Source organism: Equus quagga, chromosome 4, assembly GCF_021613505.1.
Source record: "Equus quagga isolate Etosha38 chromosome 4, UCLA_HA_Equagga_1.0, whole genome shotgun sequence".
Classification (NCBI taxonomy): Eukaryota; Metazoa; Chordata; class Mammalia; order Perissodactyla; family Equidae; genus Equus; species Equus quagga.
Genome location: NC_060270.1, coordinates 24,879,135 through 24,900,209, shown reverse-complemented (window position 1 = coordinate 24,900,209; position 21,075 = coordinate 24,879,135). Strand labels below are relative to the sequence as shown.

General features: G+C 42.8%; 1 protein-coding gene across 14 annotated transcripts in view; it reads right to left on the bottom strand.

The window, feature by feature from the left end:
- The window catches only part of KALRN (kalirin RhoGEF kinase), a 637,395-nt gene that overhangs the window by 245,948 nt on the left and 370,372 nt on the right, over window positions 1–21,075 (bottom strand). For all 14 annotated transcript variants that reach the window (XM_046658061.1, XM_046658067.1, XM_046658063.1 and 11 more), the window contains 6 exons: window positions 18,536–18,685; window positions 16,039–16,153; window positions 12,281–12,396; window positions 11,656–11,778; window positions 3,199–3,381; window positions 1,834–1,952 (listed from right to left, as the gene is read on the bottom strand). In XM_046658061.1, coding sequence (XP_046514017.1) covers window positions 1,834–1,952; window positions 3,199–3,381; window positions 11,656–11,778; window positions 12,281–12,396; window positions 16,039–16,153; window positions 18,536–18,685 — 806 coding nt within the window. The remainder of the gene's footprint in view (window positions 1–1,833; window positions 1,953–3,198; window positions 3,382–11,655; window positions 11,779–12,280; window positions 12,397–16,038; window positions 16,154–18,535; window positions 18,686–21,075) is intronic.

Below are 21,075 nucleotides of genomic sequence, written 5' to 3'. Positions count from 1 at the left end.
TGGGACCCTAAATGACACAACATCCTGGGGCACTTGTTAAACTTAGATGTATGGCTTTACTAGAGTGTACCTACTTCATTTTCTTTCTTTCACAAATTTTTATTAGAAATGCTGCTTCCTAGCTGGCATGTGATATGCAATAATATCTCACTTAGTACAAAGTATATATTTATACATTTATCTTAGATTTTCAATGTCAGTTTTTCATGGTAATTCATGAGTACCCCTATTTCTAGCTGTTTCATCACATGAAAATTTTGAGAAAGATTGTCCCTAAAGTGCCCCCTGTTGGAAATTTCACAAGAAATATTAAAATCAGCAGCATCTGTTCCTGGATCTTTTTCTTGGTGTGATTCCTTAGAGCAATACATTTTTCTAGCAGTGGCTTTTCTATTAAAATTAAAGTATTGATTAAAAAAAAAAATCCCTTTTGCAGGAGTTAATCAGCCGTTCTCTTTACTATTCTTACTCTATTGGTAGAGTGGAAAGTGCATGGGCTTTGACATCAGACAGACAGGAATTGAATTGTGAACTTGGTCATTTTCTAGGGGTAGGACTTCCTTCTGCAAGCCTCAGGCTCCCTACTTATAAAGCAGCTGATCACAGAGGATTGCTGCAAGGATTAAACAAGATCATGTCAGCAAAGTTTCTAGTACACTGCAGGGGGTCGGTAAACAAGGAAAGAAGGAAGATCAGAGGGAGCATAATCCGACACGCTTTGAAAAGTTGTCTTTGATTTTACTGCCTTGGGTTTCCGGCATTCTTCTCCTTTCTTCTCCCTTTTTCTCCATCTGCTTCCTGCAGTTTTGCCTGTCTTTCCTCTTAATTTAGCTCCAATACCTTCTACCCCATTTTGTTTTATTTTTCCCCCATCTTTTACCCTCCTCTGGCTATTTGGTGTCCTGGAGAAAGCCCAGCAGGAAGATTTGGCCAAGTGTGGTCTTCTCATTTCTCTCCCTGGTGTGACCTGAATTGTGTCCCCACCAAATTCATGTTGAAGTCCCAACCCTGAGGACCTCAGAATGTGACCTTATTTGGAAATAGAGTCATTGCAGATGTAATTAGTTAAGATGATGTCATACTGGAGTAGAGTGGGCCCCTATTCCAAAATGACTGGTACCCTTAAAAAAGGGGGGGATGTGGATACATGCATATATTCAGGGAAAACACCATGTGAACACGAAGACGGCATCTACAAGGCAGAGAGAAAGGCCGGGAACAAATCCTTCCTTCCCAGCTAGCAGAAGGAATCAACCCTGCCAATGCGGTGATTTCAGACTTCCAACCTCCAGAACTGTGAGACAATACATTTCAGTTGTTTAAACCACTCAATTTGTCCTACTTTATTACAGCAGCCCAAACAAACTAATACACTCCCCAGATGAAACACAAGCTCCAACTTTGCAGACCAGCTTCAGTTTCTTCAGCTTCAAGGGACCTGTAGTTCTACTTCGTTTTGACAAAATCAACTACATAGGGCTACTTAATCTTAGGACACACTATTTTTTCCAGCATTATCCAAAAGCAATCTGTCAAAATATTCTTCATAAAGCCCTTGCAAGATCTCTGGATATGTGTAACTTTGCAAAACTAATATAAAGAAAGCAGAATGATCAAGAAATGGTTTAAGGCTGACATGGTTCATTGTTTCCACTAACCAATGCCCTACAGTTCTTGATAAGAGGTAAATGGATGGAGGCATCATGTCTGTCCATTCCAACCTCTGTAGGTTGTCATGGGGACACATTAAGCTGCCAAAAGGGACAGGTGGCAGCGAAAACAAGCACAGTCATGAGGAGCCTGCTAGTTGGGTGGACGTTCCCCAAAACATACTCTTTCTTCCGGGCTGACTTCCGCTTCTCTTCATTGACTTCGTGGTTGGCGTCCCGTAGCTTGACCTCACGATCCGAAAGGCTCGCTGGGATGATGTCCAGCTCCAGGTCCTTGTTATCCTACACAGAGAGATTGCAGAGGTCACCTTAGAGATGCTTTGGGAAAGCAAGTCACCAGAGTTGGGGGAGGTGGTAGAGGGAAAAAAACAGAGAAAGATATAATGGAGAAGGATGAGAAGGTAGTGGATCCCACAAACTGCCACCCACGAGCACTCTTCTTCATGGGATCATTTTTTTTTTTTTAAGTAAGAAAGATATAAAATGTTCAGGTCAAATGTTCAGGGCTAATATCCACAGCAGGGAAAAACAACGAACACATTTGATAATTAATGTCATATTTCCCCAAGGACTTTGGTCGTGATTAAATAAACACACCACTCAAATTAGTCCAAGATTGATTATTAACCATTAAAATAGATGTGAAACAGAAACACATAAAGATGGAAGAAAACTTTCATTTGTCAAGGGAAAATAACAATAGCAAATATTTTTACTGAAACAAGCAACTTCCCTTGGAAATAGAAAGCTAAGTGATAGAACAATTACTGAATTTTCTACTTGCCCATCTCTGTTGATGTCAACCACTGTTTGATATTTATATAAAATGGAAATCTCTAGAAAAAAACCTCACAGGTTAAAGCCTGGGGGAGACATTAATTCCCTCAATTTTAGTGGTTTGATCACTTCACTCTTCAGTCTGCTCTGCTTCAGAGTACGAGCCTATTTAAAGATTTAAGAATTAGAGATCCTAGGATTAAATTGCCAGCCTGTATTTAGCTCTTAATTTATAGGTTACTGACCCCTATTACAAAGAAGAGATTAAAAGTCAGTCTTCCTTTGCTTCATGGCAAATAGTTCCTCTTTTCAGCTGAAATGTCAAATAGCCTTTGCACAAATTGCACCCCTTACTCTTGAAAGAGCCCTATTATATCTACTGGGGACTCTAATCATTTGCTAATTAACATAATTGGGTGGAAGATGGTATTGATGAAGCCAAGAGAAAGGGTTTAATCCTCCAAGTCAACAGTTAAGTCTACACATAGAGAAACTCTGTTCTGTAGCCATAGGCCCCACCTCTGGCCAGCCAATTCTGCCATACTTATAGGACTAATCACGGGTGCTGGAGGCCAGTGGCTCAGCAAGGTCCATCTCCTCCACTAGAAAACCATACAAGGCAAGTGCTCAAGGGGTCAACAGCTCAGAATGGCTGCTCTGGAAACGCTGCTTCCTTCCATGGTGATGAGAGCAGTCGTGCTGATGAAAATGAGAAAGGGGGATGTCCCAGCTTGGCGACCCCCATACCTACCTCTGTGTTGACTCCTAGGGCTTTCTCTAGGGAATACCGATATTTTCCCATCCTCAGGGAGAAGTCTCTGTAATGCTTGTCCACCGTGGTCACCCATTTCCTGATCTCTGTGGCATGAATGTGGCCTTTTTCCACAAAGCTATCGGCCAGCTGAATCAGGAGTTTCACCTTCTCCTTGGTTTGCTGTCCCAAAAGAGAGTCTTAAGTTACTGGATTACATTTACTCTCACGGCCCTTCACCCCCATTCCCCTTTCTTCTTCACAGCAGCCATGGATACCTCATAGCCAGACTGCCTGGGTTTATATCCCAGCTCTGTCACCTACTAGCTGGGAGGTCTTGAACACATTACTTAATCCCTCTGTGCCTCAGTTCCTTCATCTGCAAAATAGGGATCGTGATAGTACCTCTGCTGTGGGGTCATTGTGAGCACTGCATGAGTTGAGAATGTGGAAGACTTAGAACAGTGCCTGGAACACAGCGCTCACAGTAAGAACTCAGGAAGCAATAAATGTTAGCCATTATGATTATGGATGTAAATCTCTTACATTAATATAGCACTTCATCAGTTTAAAGAGTATGTTAATGTCACATCTGAGACTCATTTGAGTCTTATAGCATCCCTAGGAGGTAGGTAGAGGGAGGTGGTGTGGGTCTCTTTGGACCACAGATGAGAAAAACTGAGGCTTAGGGCTTGTCCAAGTTCATACCGCCTGTAAGTGACAGAGCCTGTTTGCCTCTGGTCCTTAGTTCCTAGTTTCCTCCCTTCACTGTACCAGCCTGAACTAGGCTTTCTAAACAGTTTGGCACATGCCAGGGTCTACAGAAATCCAACTAGCAGATTTAAGAGTAAACTCGGACCCTTTCACCACCAGGATCTTGTCTTTAGTTTCCATGAGAGAGAGAGAGAAAAGAGTTAACGAAGCTAACATCCAAAACAGGGCTGAGTAAGGTGGAGCTCTGATGTGTGTTGGGTTAATTTCATTTCTAGGAAGAGTTTGTTCAACACCTGCTCAGTCCACACCATTGGGCAGAGTGCTGTGGGGATGGGCTTGAGGGGTACACAAAAGAACAAAAAAGATACTCATTTCCTTGAAACAGTCTATAATCTCTAAAAGGAACAAGATTTTCACACAGAGTGGTTAAATAACTCGGGGTATTATGTAATTGAATGCCAAAATGAGAAGTATGTATAGTTAACACTGCAGGAATTTTAAAACAGGAAAAAATGAAGGTGGGCTGGCATGGGCACGAAAGCGGGGTGACACTTAACGCTGGGTAAGATATGGAAACGGGAGGAATGTTCAAACAAGTAAACACTTGCTCATCTTTTATCTTAAGTTTGGGTTTTGAAACTAAAATTTATGCGGGAAGCTCGATAGATTTTAAGAGAAAGGGAAGAATATTTAAATAATATTCTAAGAAGTAAAATTATCTTTTGGACTGGAAGAAAGCAGGTCCAAGGTTTGGACCATTCTAGATAACTGAGGGAAACTGAGACAGAAAATAACTGGAGAAACAGCAGAAAAGACAGAAGAGCCTTTCTTTCTTTATTCCACCATCTGTACCCTCCCTTGCCTTTGGAGGCTCATCTACAGCCCCTCCCAAGAGATTGACCCTGGTAAGAAATGCCAGAGAGGGACAGCTTCCAGCTAGAGAGGCAAGCAGAGAGGATGTGGCCCACCACACGGCCAGAGAGACTTAGGCTCCAGCCTCCAGCAACTCACCACTCCTGAGCCTCTCCTACTGTAGGGCAGTGGGCTGGTACCCAGGGCTGGGAGACATGGGCCCAGACCAGCTTTGATGTGAAGGAAAGAAGGTGGGTGTGAGGTGAGGACAGGAGAAACATCTCCTTAGCCACGAAAAGGCAACTGGGAATGGGTTGAGAAAAGATACCTGGTATCCTAAGGACCTCTATCTTATTTAGAGGTGGGGTTTTTTTCCCCTGAAAACAGAAGAAATGCCACTACTTCAGCATGTATCACATTGATTTATTTATGTGTCTCCTTCATTAGACCATGAACTCCTAAGAAACGTGTTATATCTATTCATTTGTATCGCCAATGTCTAGAAAATGGTAAGCATACTATAAATGTTGAATAAATGAGTGAGTGAGTAAATCTTGTGTTTGGAGGTAAGTAAAGCCAGACAAGAAAGAGTTGAGGGTTTATAGTGAAAAGAATTAGATGATAAGTTTGGCTCATAAACTGGATACCAACCATGTCCATGGCCCCTGCTGAGAGCAGTCTGAAATGCTTTCTTATACAAAGGGACTATGGCAGCACCATGCAACCTGTCACATGCCTGGCCACAGCTGATGAGATCGGAGGTAAAAACTTGTCCCACAAGGGCAGCCCATCAATATGCAGCCAGTGATTTCTGAGGTGTCCTGGCCTAAAAGCTGTGTCGAAAGAGGGACAGTGGCAATCTGCTAAACTGATGGAGGTGGTTTTTCTGGGGATTTGAACTGCAGAGACAAGGACCTGGGCTGTTGGGTGCAGAGCAGACGTGGAAAGACAGACAGCAGGGAGAAGAGAGCGGAAGCCGAATGGAGCTAATGTATCCCTGATCCCCCGCGATGAGATGATTAGATAATGTGGCTGCTGGAACTGCCCTTGGTCTCAGGTGACATCCCAATTTTCATCTCTAGAGCTGACACGATGCCACATTTCTTGTTTTTCCAATAAGGCTGAGTCATTTGGCTTTTCCTGGGCTCCTGGGAGGTCCAGCCATATAGCCTCTATCTTCTTTACTTCCACCTATAGCCATACAATGTCTTCTCCTCTTTATAACTTGAGCCAGTTTGAAACTCAAATCTTACCACCAAAACAGAGTAACTTATATGGACTGATAAAGTGGGGGTCAGACTGTAGAGGGTCTTGAATGTTAGGTTCAGAAGTACGGACATGATCCTGTGGACAAAAGGGAGCCTTTGGGGAACAGAATTCATCTGGGCGTGGAAATTTGGAACTGACAGCTCACTCATCTTGGGCTTCATGCGTCCCCTAATGTATGTTTTGCCCTTTCCTTTTTGAATTCTATGTTATCTGCTGGAAAAGACACAGGTAAAAAAGAAGGGTTCAGTTCTTTTTTTCTTTCTTTCTCTTCCTTCTTTACTTTGATCAGTTAATATCATACCATCTTCCCCTAATTAATGAGCCTTCCTCTAAATATAGTTTTTAAAAAGCACTTTTGGTGTCTTTAGCACATTTCACAAGTCTTTAAGATTTAGCCTTCTTGACATTATTCTTACAATCTCATTATAACCTTCTAATTTGCCTTTCATTGCTGATATTCTTTGTATTTATCGATACATTCTTCGTAGATACAAACTTATTAGGGTCCCTGTGTGGGTAAACGATCCTCTCGAGATATATCTCCATATTCATGTCACAGGCGAGAGTTTGTCATTGTAGGCGGAAAACTAAACTTTTCAAGAATTTCCATCTCACGTGAGCTATATTCCTCTTAAGAGTCTCAGAAACAGAATTACGCCCAACTTTTATCTCAACTGTTGAGATTCTACTTTTCTTGGTCTAAAGTGCCTATCTGACAAGCCCAGTGTTCTCTTTCTGCACAAGACATAATTTAGTTCAGCTAAGGCTCCAGTCCCTTGCATTATCACTTAATTCTCTTTTGTTAAGAAGAATTAAGTCCAGTTTATCTCATAGCTTCTTTCACTTTCAGAGATAAAATTAACAGTTTAAAAAAGTGTATTCTCAATATAATTAGTCATTGGGAAATGCAAACTGAAACCACAATGAGATACCACTTCACACCTTCCAGAATGGCCATAGCAAAAAGAGACGATAACAAGTCTTGGAGAGATGTAGAGAAGTCAAAACTCTTATACATTGTTGGTGGGAATGTAAAATGGTACAGCCACTTTGGAAAACCATTTGGCAGTTGCCCAAAAAGTTAAACAAAGAGTCACTATTTGACCCAGCCATTCCATTCCCAGGGATATACGTAAGAGAATTGAAAACACAGATTCACACCAAAAAACGTACACAAAGGTTCACAGCAACATTATTCACAGTAGCTAAAAATTGGAAACAACTCAAATGTCCACCAACTGATGAATGGATAAATAAAATGTGGTATATCCATAGAATGGAATAGTATTCAGTCATGAAAAGAAATGAAGTACTGATACATGTTACAACATGGATGAATCTTGAAAACATTATGCTAAGTGGAAGAAGCCAGACACAAAAGACCACATATTATATGACTCCATGATTCCATTTATATGAAATGTCCAGAACAGGCAAATCTGCAGAGACAGAAGGATCAGTGGTTGCCAGGGGCTGAGGAGAGTGGGAATGGGGAACGACTGCTAATGAGCATGGAGTTTGTTTTTGGGGTGATAAAAATGGTCTGGAACTAGATAGTGGCAATAGTTGCACAATCTTGTGAATATACTAAAAACCACTGAATTCTAAAAAATGAAAAACAGAATTTTTTAAGGTTTTGCTTTTAGAAGAAATGGAGTTCTTCTAGAAGTCAAGATTATTAAGCTTTCCTATCACCATGCACCTTGACCCGTTATAAATTTTGAAACCTACAATAGGAAAATATCATTTGTATTGTACTAACTGGATTCTCTACAGCCTATCACAATAAGAAGATTTTGTTTTCCTCTTATTCTTACCCAAATTCTCTTTATCTTATTTTTATACTTACATTTGTGAATTGCTATATAGAAAGCACCTTTTGATATTCTGTGTTTCTTCTCCTTGATGTGTTTCTTTGGAGCAGAGTATAATAATTCAGTATACTCTATGGCCTGGTTCAATCATGAGGTCCACTATATTTACTCCCTTGTGGTTTCAGGTCGAGTTGATTTCCATTTCAAATTCATTTTATTGGTTATAAAGATTAAAACCAAAGATGGCTGGTTAAAGGACGCCTCTGCGAAGGGGGAGTGGGGTGGAGCGGGAGGCTGTTGCCTTTCATCAGAAGCTCCTCAGCTGGATTTGTTACCCTGTGGATATTCTAATAACAAATAGCTCTGAGACTCAGAACCTGATAGATGGGAGAGTGAAACCCCATTAACAGAAACAGCTAAGAGGGAGAGAGAACAGACAGAGCCAAAGTAAAATAATTATATTAAATATAGATTTGGGGGGGGGTTGTTCTAATCTATCCAAATTTCTTTTTTTTCTTATGTTCACAAATGTTTGTGGCCTCCCTTCAACGCATACGAAACAGTCAGGTAAGAGAATAAAGTGTGCCCTTTGGGATCTTGCTGGCTCATACAGGAGACAACAGTGTACACAGATCACTGGAGAGCAGGATGATGCACATCCAGTGCCTTTAGGGTCCTAGAGACAACAGGGCTGCAGTGCAGGGATGGGCCAGACCAGATTCTGGCATGCAGGCAGGGTCACAGAGGAGGCGGCACTGAGGTGGAGAGGTGGGCTCCTTTTAAAAAGTACAGATTAGAGGGAAGGGAAGAATATTCTAGGCAGACAAATGGCATAGAAAAGGTATAGAGACAAGGAAGTATATGATGTATCTCTCAGAGGGTAAGAAAATACATCCATTTAGCTGGGGCATAAAATGTGCATAAATGAATGACTGAAGATAAAGCTGGGAGGTAAGGTGGTGCCACTGTAGAAGCTGTTGAGCATTAGCCTGGAGGCACAGGAGAAGCACTGAGGTTTTTGAGCTAGGTGGTAATACGACCAAAGCGGTGTTTTAAAAATGAATGGCAACTCAAGAACAGACAAAGGAGAAAGGAAAGTCTCTTCAATAAATGGTGTTGGGAACGCTGGACAGCCACATGCAAAAGAACGAAAGCAGACCATTATCTTGCACCATACATAAAAATTAACTCAAAATGGATTAAAGACTTGAATGTAAGACTGGAAACCATAAAACTCCTGGAAGAAAATATAGGCAGTATGCTCTCTGACATTGGTCTTAGCAGTATCTTTTCAAATACCATGTCTACTCAGGCAAGGGAAACAAAAGAAAAAATAAACAAATGTGACTACATCAGACTAAAAAGCTTGTGCAAGGCAAAGGAAACCATGAACAAAATGAAAAAGACAACTCACCAACTGGGAGGAAGTAATTGAAAAACATACATCCCACAAGGGGTTAACTTCCAAAATATATAAAGAACTCATACAACTCAACAACAAAAAAACAAACAACCTGATCAAAACATGGGCAGAGGAGATGAACAGACATTTTTCCAAAGAAGATAGACAGACGGCCAACAGGCACATGAAAAGATGTTCAACATCACTGATATTAGGGAAATGCAAATCAAAACTACAATGAGATATCACCTTACACCTGTCAGAATGCTTATAATTAACAAGATAAAATATAACAAATGTTGGGGAGGATATGGAGAAAAGGGAACTCTCATACATTGCTGGTGGGAATGCAAACTAGTACAGCCACTATGGAAAACAGTATGGAGATTTCTCAAAAAAATAAAAATAGAAACACCATATGATTCACTATCCCACTACTGGGTATCTATCCAAAGATCATGAAATCAACAGTACAAAGAGATTTATGCATCCCTATGTTCATTACAGCATTATTCACAATAGCCAAGACTTGGAAGCAACCCAAGTGCCCTGTTATGGATGAATGGATAGAGAAGATGTGGTACACACACACACACACACACACAATGGAATACTACTCAGCCATAAAAAAGACAAAGTTGTCCCATTTGTAACAACATGGATGGACATTGAGGGTATTATATAATAAACCAGACAGACAAAGACAAATATTGCATGATTTCACTCAGATGTGGAAGATAAACAAATACATGGATAAAGAGAACAGATTAATGGTTACCAGAGGGGAAGGGGGCTGGAGGTGGGTGGAAGGGGTACAGGGGCACATATGTAAGGTGATGGATAAAAATTAGACTACTAGTGGTGAGCACGATGCAGTCTATACAGAAACTGATAAATAAGAACGTACACTCAAAATTACACAATGTTATAAACTGTTACGATCTCAAAAAAATAATTGGAAAAAAAAAAAAAAAAGAATGGTAGTGAAGAGCAAGACAGACTGAAGGGAAGGAAAGACCAAAAGCATGGAACCCAATTAGGAAGCTACTACAGATCAGGGTGGTAATAATGTGAGTGGAGAAAAGGAAGAAGACAGGAGGAAGATGGTAAAGGAAGGTTGGATTAAATTGACTACATAGTTCTCCACATTTTCACTTTAGTTATGGACAGAGTCTGATCCTCAGAGGTTCTGGGTATCTGCTATGATCCATCCTCTGTGGATAGGAACACCAGGGGATCTGATACTCCTCAGCCTGTTAATGGTTCATTATTGACACTATTTGGAGAGGGCCAGATAGACATAAAGTGGGTAATTCAAAGCCATTTTCATTTGGATTTGAAAAGGGTTCTGTGCCTCTGCCACCTCCCTAGTGCTGTTTGCTCTAGCTGGTATTGAAATGACTCTCTTATCTGAACTCACAGATTCTCACACCCAAAAGCTCCAAGGATGCAGAGGAGACCTCCCCACTATCAAGAGTTCACAGCGTAGGAATCATAAAGTAGATAACCACGTCTGAAATATCAGCTCCGGAATGAGGCTAAGAGCCTAATTTTGTCACAGCAAACTAGAGGAACATTTGCTGCAGTGCCAGAGGGATCTCTGGGTAGGATGGGCATTAACATGTTCCTCCCTTGACTCCCACAAAGCAGCTCTCACCCTGGGAAGAGCATCTGCTATGTATGGAAGTGATGCCAAGACAGGCTCCGCCAGGGCAGGAAGCCCAGTGTGAGGGACAAGGACGCTACAAAGAGGGAGCTGAGACAGACTGGACTTTCATTCAAACCCAAGGGTCTTCAAATCAAATCCTGGCTGTGAAAACAGATGAAAATGAGATTTCCTCCTCTTATAGCACTCTCTGTCGCAGTGTAAACAGGGGTGTGAGGGTGTGTGGTATGTGCAACAGTGCACGTTTTGCTCCCCAGAGACCCTAGCCTGGCTCATTTGTGGGTCTGAGGCCAGATGGAAGCAGTCAGCTCAGGAAATAAACTCACCTGCTTCTTGAACCCACCCACAGCCATTGGCCTTCCCATGAGGTGGGCTCCCAAGCCATTCAAATTTCAAGAATATGTGGCTAGGTGCAGATGTTCACATATGCCATGTGTATTTCACATGAATACGTTTATTTGGCTTGGAAGAATACTGCAGATTCCAGAACCTGGAGCATGAAGACAGTATTTGGAAGCCCAGTGTATAGGAGCCAACTTCCTGTATACAGATGGTCTACCCAGCACCTGTAATTCCTTGGGTATTCAGGTTTCAAAGGAAACCATCCTACCTGTGCTTCCCCCTTGCCACTGTGGTCAAGCATTTCTGCGAACAGACGCTGCTCTCCCTTCTGCAGTGTGAACCTGGCCAGAGTGGGGAGTGCTGCATGGATTTAGGGAGGGCTCCAGGATGCTTCCTACCTTGGCAGGCACCCTGAATTCCCCATATTCTTTCAGCAGTTCCTGAGTCTCCTCTGTGGTCTCTCCGGTGGAGGTATGTGTTGAGAGGTAATATTCACCTGTTTCTTGGATCCAGTCCAGTGCCTATGGGAGGAAAGAACCCATCCAGTGCCCCAAAAGCCAGATGTCAGTAGGAAGACATGCCACGCTACAATGAAGGTTTGTGGTTTGGGACAGTGTGATGGACCCAGGAAATGCTGGCACAATTTGATCAGTATGTACTTGGAAGTTGATTTTATGAATGAGCCCTCCCCCGTTAGACTTGGAACATCCCACCAGCAAAGAGAGTGTCTTGTCCATTAGACTGGGGACTCTCCCATCCCAGGCCCAGTATCATCCATGATATAGGGGCAATCTGCACCCAGCATCTCCTCCCAACTCCTGGTACCAAACTCTGAACAGAGAGCTTGGTAAAGGCTGAAGGTCTGGCAAGTGACAGCCTGTTCTCCTTTCTCTCTTCATCCCACCTCCCATCTCTGATCTGTCTGCTGCTATGACCCTCTTCTGGATGCTTGAAAGTCCTAGTCATCTGGGCTCCTGTGTAGTCCCCAGAACCAAGGCAAAGCCAGGAAAGCTCTGAACACACCTGCTTAGCGCTCCGCTCAAACACCACGTATTGCTGGCACTGGTCTAACCGCCGCTTCTTCAAGGTCCAGAAGTGCAGGACGCGATTCTCCCTCTGTAAGAGCTCACTTAAGATGGCTGCAGGGCAGAGGAGATGAGTACTGGTCAATGGAAGGCCCTGAACAAATGTGACCAGCTGCTTCCGCCCAGCATCCCAGGTGCCAGATAAGCATGACCTTCCAGCCTCCCCATAGGACTAATCCAGGCATCAGAGGCAAGGGAGCAAAAACTTGGTCCAGAGAGAATTTCCAAGAGGGGAGCAAGATTGGGGAGCCTGGGGTGACAGCCTGTTGATGAGCCTCCATGAATTAAGGGAGGAAGAGTATGCTCCCAGGGGGACTTAAAAGCGATCCTGATTTTCTTAGTCCCTGACGGTGAGAGACCTTAGGAAGTGTCAGTCCCTAAAATAAATAACTCAGTGGAAGAGTGAACGGACTTGATGGGAATCCCAGCTATCCCTGAGGAGTTCCAGGAGAGGAACAGTGGCATGAGGACTGGTGTAATTGCATGGATAACCTGTGTCACGTGCCACGCTCTCTGCCCCGTACAAGAGGCTGTGCACAGCACCTTCACAGCAGACCCTCAATTTTAAAACTTCTAAATCGTGGGCCTAGGGACGCTGTGTTGGAATCCTGTCTCTAGGCCCAAACTTCCAGGCTGTTTGGCTCTGATCATAAGAAAAGCTGAAAGTTGTTCTGGCATTACTTCTAATGATGGTAAGTGCGAGGATACGCAGGAGGCACGCAGCACCACAGTGGGCCGTGGCAGGTGTTGGTCCATGTCATGTCCCTCCCTCCTTCTCCTGCTGTTCCAGGAGCAGCTGGCTACATGGATAGATTTCCTAAGTGTTTTAATAGTATGTTCTATGCTTGAAGCAATCACATTCCTTTTGTATTATATCTACCTCCTACTTTCTGCTATGTTACTAATAAAATACAAAATAGTGATATAAAAAATTAATATTTATTAAGCACTCACTATATGGCAGGCTGGTATTTTCACAATACCCCATGAGGCATGCACCATTATTATCTCCATTTTACAGATGAAGAAACCGAGGCTGAGAGATGATAGGTAACTTGCCCAGGGACATTCAGACAGGAAATGGTGGAGATCTTTGACTTCAAAGTCTGAGTCCTTAGCCATCTAGTCTCCTGAGATACAGGGGCTGTAAAGCACAAGTTACTGTGCTTTACAAAAAGGGTACAACCCAAATTGCACTGCTTGTACTTAGAAGGTTTTGCTGATTTTGTGTACTTTTAATGCCCCTAGAAGTTCGGCTCTCTAAGGACACAATCTGTCTCTCCTCCCTGAGGCTGAGAGCTTTTAAGGGTCCCAATTATTCACTTTTATGATATCTATGCCTTTATCTTGTAGCCTTTTAATTTCTCCCCAAAGAGACAAAGTGTTCTTCCTCAACCCCGACCTAGGGCTTGGCCACATGACTTGCTTTAGCAAACAGGTTGTTAACAGATATGACACAAGCAGGGGCTTGAAACGTGCTTGTGCACTCAACCTTGCCATCACCACTATAAGAAGTTCTCCTGGGTAACCGCTGTCCCTTCAACCGAGGTCCCAGAATTAATACACATGGAGCAGACAAGAACCCAGCCTGCAGTGAAGGAGCCAAGCCAACCAGACTCACAGCCTGAAGCAGAACGGCGCTGCTGAGCCCAGCCAAGAAAGCTGATCCCCGGCCAACCCACAGTCACTTGAACAATAAATGCTTACAATTGTACGCCACTGGGTTTTTTGGTTGTTATGCAATGATTGTGCCTGCAATAAAAACTTAAAATAAGTGGCACTGGCTTTGGGTCCAGGCAGGTGGAAAGGAAATGGATATAGGAGAGAGTGTAGGTCCCTGCTCAGGTGGAAGCTTCAATTGAACAAAGATGAATGAGAATGTGGGTTTCCTTTAGTCTCTCTCTCCCCTAGTCAGACCGTTGCTCATTGCAGCTCCTTCTATGGTGGCTGAATCAACCCAGATCAGGCAAAAATCCTAGAGAACTTCAGGTTGCATTTTTCCCCCTTCTTGAAAGCTTTCCTGTGGGCAACCAACTGCCCTCCCCCTCATTATCCTGCTCTCTCTGGGTTCCTGCCACTCCTAGCACTGAGGTGTAGGTGGGGCATGCGCTCTCTCAGCAGGCAGCTGCCACCTGCCTGCATTCGGAAGTCAGAACATATGCTTTGAAACATGCAAGAACGTGAGGGAGACAGAATACCAGCTACCCACAGGGTCCCTCGATCACAAATAGGGTAGCACATTTAAAAAGGGAAGCCGACTTCTCTCTTCTCTGTAGGGAACTTTGATTCCTAAGCTTCATTCTTCCCAGTGGCCTCTGATCTCCCCACCTCATGAGCTCTCTGAGCAGGAAGGGGGCTTTTCCTAAAGCCGATCAGCGCCTCCCAGTGTCCCCTCCGTAGCTCCCCAAGCCTGTTTCCACCCCTCACACCAAGTCAGTTTTGGTTCTGTCCCTAGCCTCTGCCTCCAGGGTTATATTTCTCTGCTGTGTCAAGATGACATTTGTTAAATTCTTCAGCCACTCAAAGGCTAATTTCTGTATGGTCCAGAGTAAGTGGTTCCACTGATAATAAATTAAGCTTCATGTGGTCAGCTAATAAGGAATTTTTTTTTTTTTTGAGGAAGATCAGCCCAGAGCTTACATCCACTGCCAATCTCCTCTTTTTTGCTGAGGAAGATTAGCCCTGAGCTAACATCTGTGCCAGTATTCCTTTACTTTATATGTGGGACGCCTGCCAAAGCATGGCTTGATAAGCGGTGCATAGGTCCATGCCGGGATCCGAACCGGTGAACCTCAGGCTGCCAAAGCGGAGCACATGAACTTAACTGCTGCGCCACCAGGCCAGTCCCTAACAAGCAATTTCTAAAGGTTACTGATTTTTTCATACAATTAAGTCTAATTAAAGTCTTATAGAATTCAGAGAGATATTAAAGATTATCTAGACCAGTCTACTTATCTAAATTTTACGTACACACAAATCACCTGGTTGGGGTGGGATGGGGGGAGCTCTCACCAAAATGCAGGTTCTGACTCAGTAGGTTAAGGTGGGGCCTGAGAGTCTGTGTTTCTTACAAGCTCCCAAGAGACGTCAGTGCTGCTGATCCGGGGACCACATTTTGAGTAGCAAGAGATTAGATGCCCTCCTTCACTTTTAAGTAAGAAAGCCAAAGTATGAAGCAATAAGTAATAAAGCCAGGATTAGAACGTGGTTTCATGGTTCTCAGTCCATGTCTCATTCTCAGGCTGTAAGATACCCTAGTCTTGTGCAGTTTCAATATGTTAGCCACATTTGGCTACTTACATTCAATTTCAGTAATATAAATAGAAGTAAAAATTTAGTTTCTCAGTTTCACTAGCCACATTTCAGGTGCTCAAGAGCCACATGTGCCTAGTGGCTACTATACTGCACGGTGTAGATCTAAACCATTTCTGTTACTTTAGAAGATTCTATTAGACAGTGCTGCCCTAGACTCCAAGATAAATGGGAAAGTTTGGGGAAATTTTATCCTCATTTTTCCATTGCAAATCTTGACGCAGGTTAAAAAATCATGCGTCACCACTGCCCATTCCATCCCACATCAAACTTTTTCTTATCCAAGGAGAAGACACAGGAAATCTGAGATTGCTTGAAGACCAGACACACAGCCTCTGGTCGGTGCTGCTGAAGCAGGTGGTGGCCGGCAGGTCTCGCACTGACCTTTCACTTGCTGCTCAGGTCCTCGGGTGTGGCTGGCTGCACTGGGCATGCTGACGTTGTTCCTGTGGATGTACTTGAGAAACACCTCCGCGTTCCGCCGCGCCAGGGTGCAGGCCTGAGGGAGACAGAGGTGTGAAACACCCCCACACGAAAGTACTGGTCCAGCAGGTGCACGGGATCCAAGGTACCAGAGAAGGGGTGCTGGGTAATGAGGCTTCCTGAGCTCTGGGTGAGCTGAGCCCTGGAGGCCACTTCTGGCTAATGGACACTCCAATTCCAATGCAGGAGGCTCGCCCTTTTACTGAGTAAAGAATTACTCCTTGTGCCTCTCCCCTTTCCATCACAGATAAAAACCAGAAACCAACCACCCCTTGACGACTCTCTGTTGATTTGGTATTACTAACGTTCACTCTCAGGCTGGTTTTTCTCTGCCACCAGCGTGCGTCTTACATGCCCACTGGTGTAAGCCACTTCGACGTTAGTCTAATTTAGACTTAAGAAAGCAACTTTAGTAAGTAAATCTATTAACCGTTCCAAATATAAATGGAAGTTATCCACATTTTAAAAACTTAGTTAGCCATCAAATCCACCCCCATCTCGATAACACTAATAAATATCCTATTGCTCAGAAATATCGATCTATAAAAAAAAATTAGAGCCATTATACTACCTCCTTTAAGACTCACAATAGCAGAGGGTGACAGAGAGGACAGGTCTGTCCAGTGCTGCTGAACCCATGGAGGAGACCGAGGCCCAGAAAGGGCAGGAATCAGGAAGCAAGGCAAGGTTAGAATCTAGATCTACTGACACAGTATTACCAGTTTCTCTCAAGACCACAGGTTTTCTGAATCTTTTTAAAAAGCAGGGGTGTTTTTTTTTTCCTGATTGTAGAAGTAATACATGCTAGTCCACTAATTTGTAATCCACAGTTTTCAGAATTAAATTATCGCTAGACAAAACTGTCAGATTTTAAAACCTTTTTACACTTAGCATCCGACTCTACAAATTATACAGTAAAAAATTATTTGAAATGTTGCATTAGCAACAATGGCTTCTGGGAGCTCTGGTACAAGACGGATGGTGAGCCCATCCACTCTGAGGCCCCTGAATTCAACAGCTGGATGGTGGTCCCAAGCTAAGGATCCAAATAGAACAACTAAGATTGCATACAGATGAAGGGCCCGATGCTTCGTCCACTGAGCACACAGTTCCCACTACAATAGGGGCTTTCTCAACTATGGTTCTAGGCACACATGAACAACATCAGACCAGAACATTTTCTTTTTTCCTTCTTCAAAGGAAACATTTAATTTTATGAAGAAATATCTTTATACCTCTATTTAAAATCTTTGATATGCTCTACTTAAATTGTTCAGTTAAAACTTTGTTTTGTAATAGGGAAGATTTTAAAAATCATCTTAAGCCCTGTAGAGAAGAATTTCTCTTTAATCTGATTAGCAGGAGCTGAGGGTTCTGATCAAAGGCAGGTGCAGATACCAGATAGAAGGGAGGAGGGCAAAGAGAGGCCATCTTTAGAAAAGAATAAGAAGGAAACTCAAAGAGGTGGTCAAGTAGAGAAAATCCCTCACAAAAGAGAGGCGGTTAATTACGGAATTGTGAAAAGTCAGTGGCAACATGTCAAGGTATAACAATTCTCTTTTGTACTTTCAGCAGCCTGAGACGAAGCAGAACATGAAGGCAAGGAATTTGAGAGTAAATGGAGCCTTCAGATAAGTTTTAACACAGAGGATGCTGTCAGAGGAGATCAAAGGCTGGAGGAAAGAGGCTGAGAGGGACTTCCCACACCAGCTGAGAGCCTGTTCCCAGCAGGACCGTGCTTCCTCCTTGGGAAGCCAGGGCTTCATTAAAAACAAAACAAACAAAATAAGGTGTTTCTCTCTTCATTCAGCAGAGTAAACAGTGTTACATTTATTAGTAATTGATAATTGTTAGATGGATAAATAAAGTGTCAATTTATTTCTTTAATTCTTGCCCTAAATTTTGCGTCATCCATTTATAAAAGATTTATTCTAATATGTTTTATATCTAGGCTTACATATTTAAATTAAAACATATTTTTATAAACCAAACATAACTGAGTGAAAGTATGTATTTTTCTCAATTAACATCAATGGGATATCAGAGTCTTTGAACATGGCATCAGTAGTAACGGTGTATCCTAATTGCCTAATTATACAAAAAGTGCTGAGAGAAATGATGTTTGAAGTGTAACCTTTCAACCTTTCAGATTAACCAGCCAATACTTTCTCTACAAATGTCTTCCTTTAGATAAGAAGCTAGGAAAAATAGGGGTATGGGAAGCCCATATGAAGCACAGTGTGTGTGTGTGTGTGTGTGTGTGAGAGAGAGAGAGAGAGAGAGAGAGAGAGAGAGGAGAAGAAGAGGAGGAGGAGAAGGAGAGGGGAGGGAGGGAGGCAGAAGGCAGATGAAAGAACAAGGCTAAAATCCCAGGCCTTGGCTGACAATGTGCTCTGACCTTAAGAAAGGCCTCTTTTTGTTCCAAGTGTTTACTGATGAGCGGAATGACGTGGTCGATCTCTGCCGCTGGCCCCAGTTTATCTCGTCCACCACACCAGTCCTCATCTCTCCGGTACTCTTGCTCTAAGCTCTCCAGGACACTACAAACCTAATGAATCGTGGAAGAAAAGACTCAGTAAATTAACAGGTCAGGAAGTTTTCTATGAGGACCTTCAGCCAAGAGAACTCTGCACAGGTGTCATTTTTCATTCGAAGTTCATTTTGTAGATTTAGGGTATGCAGTGCCCTGGGACATCTCAGAGAAGTCCAGGAGGCAGAGAGAATCCAGCATCTGGGGCTTGGGAAACAGATTATGACTGAGATGTGGACTTTGGAACCATCTTCTGACAGTCAATGGCTGAAGGCTGCAGCTATGGGGGTTGATGATATCACCTAGGGATAACAAGTAGAGTAAGAAAAGAAGAGAAACTAGTAATTTTAGGGGTTTCAAAGTGTTTTTATATATTATATTGCTATAACCTTACAATAATGTGAATTAGGTACAACAGGAAAATGAAGTTTGGAGAAGATATCAGGGTTGCCCAACCACCTGTACTCGCTCTACAGGAAGCAGCCTTAAGCAGAGGGAAAAGAGGAAGTCGCCTATGTTGTGTGACCTATGGGCCATAAATGAATGCTGTCTTTCCCCTCTCTAGGGAAAAATATCCCAGCTACAACATCTCAAGGTACTACCATAAGGCAATGCCATCTCCAGGCCTTCTATTGGAAAATGTACATTTCCTTCAGAGGGACAACAAATTTGTGTTAACCTAAAAGATAGCTAAGAAGCTTTTTAGTTCTAAAAATGCTGAAAGGCTATGCTCTAAGTGACCTTACAAATGAACTCACAAGAGAGCCAAAGGCATTTCAAATAGGTCTTAGAGGGAAAATTAGGTTGGGTACAACAGTAGGAGACCCAGTGCAGCCTAGAGTCAGGGCCTAGGGAAGGATGCAGAACACAGACACTCATATTCCTATACTTTCCTTTAACAGGCTTTGATGTCTTGCTTGGGTATGGCAGCAGGGGGGAGCAACTATACCTATCCGTGGCCTCCTCTGTCTGCGAAAGTTATCCTTTCTGATGAAGGGTGTGGTACTAGATAGGGCACTTATTGAGTTATGAACTGAGCTGAAAGATGTCCTAGGCAGAATATCCCCATAGCCAATATGCTTCCCACGTCATCCTGTCCCTGGATTCTAGCTGACTTCTCTAGCACCACACACCTCTATGCAAGGCATGAAAGCCTGCAGAGGACTCACATCTTGAGAAAAAACAGATTACACACATGCAAAAACTGTAAGAAAAAGAGTACTTGACACCTGTCCTATGATACTATTGGACTTTAAACCAATCAATCTGGGAGCTAGAAGAAATGAAAAGATTATCAAGCATAAATCCTTCAACAGGCAAAGAAACAGAAATCTAGAGAGATAAAGCGACCTTTGGCAAAGTCAGTTCAGGGTCCAATTTTCTGACTCTTTATCTAGTACTCTGTCCCTTTCAGCATCTTGATCCATTTCAAATTAAAATTTGTATATGATATTAGACAGGGATTAAGCCTTTCTTTTTCATATGGCTATTCAGTTGTCCAGCATCATCTTTGAAAAAATTTCCTTTACTTATTGAATTGCTTTGTCAAAAATCAACTGACTTATATATATATGTGGGTCTACTTCTGAAACCTCTAATCTGTTCCACTGTGTCTATCCTGACACAAATACTATTCTGTCTTGATCATTGCAGCCTTAGAGTAAGTCTCAAAATCAGGCAGTGTAACTCCTCCAACTTTGTTCTTCCTTCTCAAGATTGTTTTGGCTATTCTAGGTTCTTTGCATTTCCATATAAATCTTAGAATCAATGTATAAATTCCTACAAAACAGCTTGCTGAGATTTGATTGGGATTGTGATGAATTTACCGATCAACTGGGGAAGCGCTCTACCATCTTAGTCTGCTGCTCCCACTTCCACGGCCATCAAAGGCATCGTCTCTCTAAAACAACAGAAGAGAGGACTGGGAGAAGCTGTGGAGATGGGAACACTGGCTGCAGGGCCCTCTGACAGGCATGTTACATTTGCCCTGAGATGGACTTTCCCACGCTCCCTATAAGTCACCCAGAGGAGACTGTTTCTCTGATCTATTTCTACCAGGAAACTATTCAAATGAGGAAAGTATTTTACACTGAAAAAATTACTCCTGTTTTAAACCTCTATTTCATGAAAAGAATCTCCTAACAGTATCCAGATCATTTAGAAATCCTCTTAGCCCTTGTGCATAGTGCTGTGCAGATGTAATAGCAATGGGTCTGCATCTTTATGGCCCTGTTGTATGCATCTCCTGCCTTTTCTCCCACAGCTGCACCATCCTACCAGTTAGGCTCAGAGTTTTCCAGTGACAGAGAGCAGTGTTTCCCCCATTAGACTGGGAGGCCCATGAGTGAAAGAGCTGTACGTTTTTCAAGGAATGGGTAGTGCCTGATTGTGTTAGATTAGATTATGTT